Below are 4,597 nucleotides of genomic sequence, written 5' to 3'. Positions count from 1 at the left end.
GGGGAAGTTGTTCGGTGGGGAAGTTGTCCGGTGGGAAAGATGTCCGTTGGTGAAGACGTCCGGTGGGGGAAGATGTCCGTTGCGAAAGATGTCTGGTGGGGAAGTTGTTCGGTGGGGAAGATGTCCGATGGGGAAGTTGTCCGTTGGGGAAGTTGTCCAGTGCGAAAGATGTCCGGTGGGGAAGATGTCCGGTGGGGAAGTTGTCCAGTGCAAAAGATGTCCGGTGGGGAAGTTGTCCGGTGCAAAATATGTACGGTGGGGAAGTTGTTCGGTGGGGAAGATGTCCGATGGGGAAGTTGTCCGTTGGGGAAGTTGTCCGGTGCGAAAGATGCCCGGTGGGGATGTTGTTCGGTGGGGAAGTTGTCCGGTGGGAAAGATGTCCGATGGGAGGTTATCCGGTGCGAAAGATATCCGGTGGGGAAGATGTCCGGTGGGGAAGTTGTCCGGTGCGAAAGATGTCCGGTGGGGAAGTTGTCCATTGGGGAAGTTGTCTGGTGCGAAAGATGTCCTGTGGGGAAGATGTCCGGGGAGGAAGTTGTCCGGTGGGGAAATTGTCCGGTGCGAAAGATGTTCGTTGGGGAAGTTGTTAGGTGGGGGAGATGTCCGATGGGGAAGTTGTCCGTTGGGGAAGTTGTCCGGTGCGAAAGATGTCTGGTGGCGAAGATGTCCGGTGGGGAAGTTGTCCGGTGGGGAAGTTGTCCAGTGCGAAAGATGTCCGGTGGGGAAGTTGTTTGGTAGGGAAGATGTCCGGTGGGGAAGATGTCAGGTCGGAAAGATGTCCGGTGGGGAAGTGTTCCGATGGGGAGGTTGTCCGATGGGGAAGTTGTCCGTTGGGGAAGTTGTCCGGTGGGGAAAATGTCCGGTGGGGAAGTTGTCCAGTGGGGAAGATGTCCGGTTGGGAAGATGTCAGGTGGGGAAGTTGTCCGGTGGGGAAGATGTCCGTCGCGAAAGAGGTCTGGTGGGGAAGTTGTTCGGTGGGGAAGATGTCCGATTGGGAAGTTGTCCGTTGGGGAAGTTGTCCGGTGCAAAAGATGTCCGGTGGGGAAGATGTCAGGTGGGAAAGATGTCCAGTGGGGAAGTTGTCTGATCGGGAGGTTGTCCGATGGGGAAGTTGTTCGGTGGGGAAGATGTCAGTTGGGGAAGATGTCCGGTGGGGAAGTTGTTCGGTGGGGAAGTTGTCCGGTGGGAAAGATGTCCGTTGGGGAAGACGTCCGGTGGGGAAGATGTCCGTTGCGAAAGATGTCTGGTGGGGAAGTTGTTCGGTGGGGAAGATGTCCGATGGGGAAGTTGTCCGTTGGGGAAGTTGTCCAGTGCGAAAGATGTCCGGTGGGGAAGATGTCCGGTGGGGAAGTTGTCCAGTGCGAAAGATGTCCGGTGGGGAAGTTGTCCGGTGCGAAATATGTACGGTGGGGAAGTTGTTCGGTGGGGAAGATGTCCGATGGGGAAGTTGTCTGTTGGGGAAGTTGTCCGGTGCGAAAGATGTTGTGTGGGGAAGATGTTGTGTGGGGAAGTTGTCCGGTGGGGAAGTTGTCCGGTGCGAAAGATGTCCGGTGGGGAAGTTGTTCGGTGGGGAAGATGTCCGGTGGGGAAGATGTCAGGTGGGGAAGATGTCCGGTGGGGAAGTTGTTCGGTGGAGAAGTTGTCCGGTGGGAAAGATGTCCGTTGGGGAAGACGTCTGGTGGGGAAGATGTCCGTTGCGAAAGATGTCTGGTGGGGAAGTTGTTTGGTGGGGAAGATGTCCGATGCGGAAGTTGTCCGTTGGGGAAGTTGTCCGGTGTGAAAGATGTCCGGTGGGAAGATGTCAGGTGGGAAAGATGTCCGGTGGGGAAGTTTTGATGGGGAGGTTGTCTGATGGGGAAGTTGTCCGGTGGGGAAGATGTCTGGTGGGGAAGATGTCCGGTGGGGAAGTTCTTCGGTGGGGAAGTTGCCCGGTGGGAAAGATGTCCGATGGGAGGTTGTCCGGTGCGAAAGATATCCGGTGGGGAAGATGTCCGGTGGGGAAGTTGTCCGGTGCGAAAGATGTCCGGTGGGGAAGTTGTCCGGTGCGAAAGATGTCCGGTTGGGAAGTTGTTTGGTGGGGAAGATGTCCGATGGGGAAGTTGTCCATTGGGAAGTTGTCCATTGGGAAGTTGTCTGGTGCGAAAGATGTCCAGTTGGGAAGATGTCCGGGGAGGAAGTTGTCCGGTGGGGAAATTGTCCGGTGCGAAAGATGTCCGTTGGGGAAGTTGTTAGGTGGGGAAGATGTCCGATGGGGAAGTTGTCCGTTGGGGAAGTTGTCCGGTGCAAAAGATGTCTGGTGGGGAAGTTCTTTGGTAGGGAAGATGTCCGGTGGGGAAGATGTCAGGTCGGAAAGATGTCCGGTGGGGAAGTTGTCCGATGGGGAGGTTGTCCGATGGGGAAGTTGTCCGTTGGGGAAGTTGTCTGGTGGGGAAGATGTCCGGTGGGGAAGTTGTCCGGTGGGGAAGATGTCCGGTTGAGAAGATGTCTGGTGGGGAAGTTGTCCGGTGGGGAAGATGTACGTTGCGAAAGATATCTGGTGGGGAAGTTGTTCGGTGGGGAAGATGTCCGATGGGGAAGTTGTCCGTTGGGGAAGTTGTCCGGTGCGAAAGATGTCCGGTGGGGAAGATGTCAGGTGGGAAAGATGTTCAGTTGGGAAGTTGTCTGATGGGGAGGTTGTCCGATGGGGAAGTTGTTCGGTGGGGAAGATGTCAGGTGGGGAAGATGTCAGGTGGGGAAGATGTCTGGTGGGGAAGTTGTTCGGTGGGGAAGATGTCCGTTGCGAAAGATGTCTGGCGGAGAAGTTGTTCGGTGGGGAAGATGTCTGATGGGGAAGTTGTCCGTTGGGGAAGTTGTCCAGTGCGAAAGATGTCCGGTGGGGAAGATGTCCGGTGGGGAAGTTGTCCAGTGTGAAAGATGTCCGGTGGGGAAGTTGTCCTGTGCGAAAGATGTACGGTGGGGAAGTTGTTTGGTGGGGAAGATGTCCGATGGGGAAGTTGTCCGTTGGGGAAGTTGTCCGGTGCGAAAGATGTTCGGTGGGGAAGATGTACGGTGGGGAAGTTGTCCGTTGGGGAAGTTGTCCGGTGCGAAAGATGTCCGGTGGGAAAGTTGTCCGGTGCGAAAGATGTCCGGTGGGGAAGTTGTTCGGTGGGGAAGATGTCCGGTGGGGAAGATGTCAGGTGGGGAAGATGTCCGGTGGGGAAGTTGTTCGGTGGGGAAGTTGTCCATTGGGGAAGATGTCTGGTGGGGAAGATGTCCGTTGCGAAAGATGTCTGGTGGGGAAGTTGTTTGGTGGGGAAGATGTCCGATGGGGAAGTTGTCCGGTGTGAAAGATGTCCGGTGGGGAAGATGTCCGGTGGGGAAGTTGTCCGGTGCGAAAGATGTCCGGTGGGGAAGTTGTCCGGTGCGAAAGATGTACGGTGGGGAAGTTGTTCGGTGGGGAAGATGTCGTGTGGGGAAGTTGTCCGGTGCGAAAGATGTCCGGTGGGGAAGTTGTCCGGTGCAAAAGATGTCCGGTGGGGAAGTAGTTTGGTGGGGAAGATGTCCGATGGGGAAGTTGTCCGTTGGGGAAGTTGTCTGGTGCGAAAGATGTCCGGTGGGGAAGATGTCAGGTGGGGAAGTTGTTCGGTGGGGAAGTTGTCCGGTGCGAAAAATGTCCGGAGGGGAAGATGTCTGGTTGGGAAGTTGTCCGGTGCGAAAGATGTCTGGTGGGGAAGTTGTTCGGTGGAGAAGATATCCGGTGGGGAAATTGTCCGTTGGGGAAGTTGTCCGGTGCGAAAGATGTCTGGTGGGGAAGATGTCCGGTGGGGAAGTTGTCCGGTGCAAAAGATGTCCGGTGAGGAAGTTGTTCGGTGGGGAAGATGTCCGGTGGGGAAGTTGTCCGATGGGGAGGTTGTCTGATGGGGAAGATGTCCGGTGGGGAAGTTGTCCGGTGGGGAAGATGACCGGTGGGGAAGTTGTCCGGTGGGGAAGATGTCCAGTGGGGAAGTTGTCCGGAGGGGCAGATGTCTGGTGGGAAAAATGTCTGTTGGGGAAGTTGTCCGATGCGAAAGATGTCCGGTGTTGAAGTTGTCCGGTGGGGAACATGTCCAGTGGGGAAGTTGTCCGGTGGGGAACATGTCCGGTGGGGAAGTTGTCCGGAGGGGCAGATGTTCGGTGGGGAAGGTGTCCGGTGGAGAAGATGTCCGGTGAGGAAGTTGTCCTGTGGGGAAGATGTCCGGTGGGGAAGTTGTCCGGTGGGGCAGATGTCCGGAGGGGAAGATGTCCGGTGGGGAATATGTCCGGTGGGAAAATGTCCGGTGGGGAAGATGTCTGGTTGGGAAGTTGTCCGGTGGTGTCCTGTGGGAAAGTTGTCCGGTGGGGAAGATGTCCGATGGGGAAGTTTTCCGGAGGGGCAGATATCCGGTGGGTAAGTTGTTAGGTGAGGCAGATGTCCGGTGGGGAAGATGTCTAGTGGGGAAGATGATGTGTGTGTGTGTGTGTGTTTGTGTATTCCTTTGTTTGCTGCTTTCATTGCACAATCTTATTCGTTGGCACATCTCTTAACTCACCTCTTCTCTCGACAACACTCAGAGGTCCTTCTCTCTATCATTGTATTATA

The 4,597-nt window shown here is 55.8% G+C and overlaps 2 protein-coding genes across 2 annotated transcripts in view; both read right to left on the bottom strand.

Annotated features, from left to right (window-relative positions):
- LOC137622586 (uncharacterized) overlaps nt 1-479 on the bottom strand; it is a 1,029-nt gene extending 550 nt beyond the window's left edge. Inside the window, exon 1 of the mRNA XM_068353191.1 lies at nt 1-479. This exon is cut by the window's left edge and continues 550 nt beyond it. Coding sequence (XP_068209292.1) covers nt 1-479 — 479 coding nt within the window.
- A 2,245-nt stretch (nt 480-2,724) lies between these two features.
- Nucleotides 2,725-4,083, bottom strand: LOC137622585 (uncharacterized). Its single transcript, XM_068353190.1, has one exon. The coding sequence runs from the start codon at nt 4,081-4,083 to the stop codon at nt 2,725-2,727; it is 1,359 nt and encodes a 452-aa protein (XP_068209291.1).
- Nucleotides 4,084-4,597: the final 514 nt, after the last annotated feature.

The sequence above is a fragment of the Palaemon carinicauda genome, chromosome 29, assembly GCF_036898095.1.
Source record: "Palaemon carinicauda isolate YSFRI2023 chromosome 29, ASM3689809v2, whole genome shotgun sequence".
Taxonomy (NCBI): Eukaryota; Metazoa; Arthropoda; class Malacostraca; order Decapoda; family Palaemonidae; genus Palaemon; species Palaemon carinicauda.
Note: the sequence above shows the minus strand (reverse complement) of the source record. Positions and strands in the feature narration are given on the sequence as shown.

Excerpts from the sequence above, each read along its gene's own strand:
- LOC137622585 (XM_068353190.1), bottom strand. The coding sequence starts at position 4,083 with ATGTTCCCCACCGGACAACTTCAACACCGGACATCTTTCGCATCGGAC.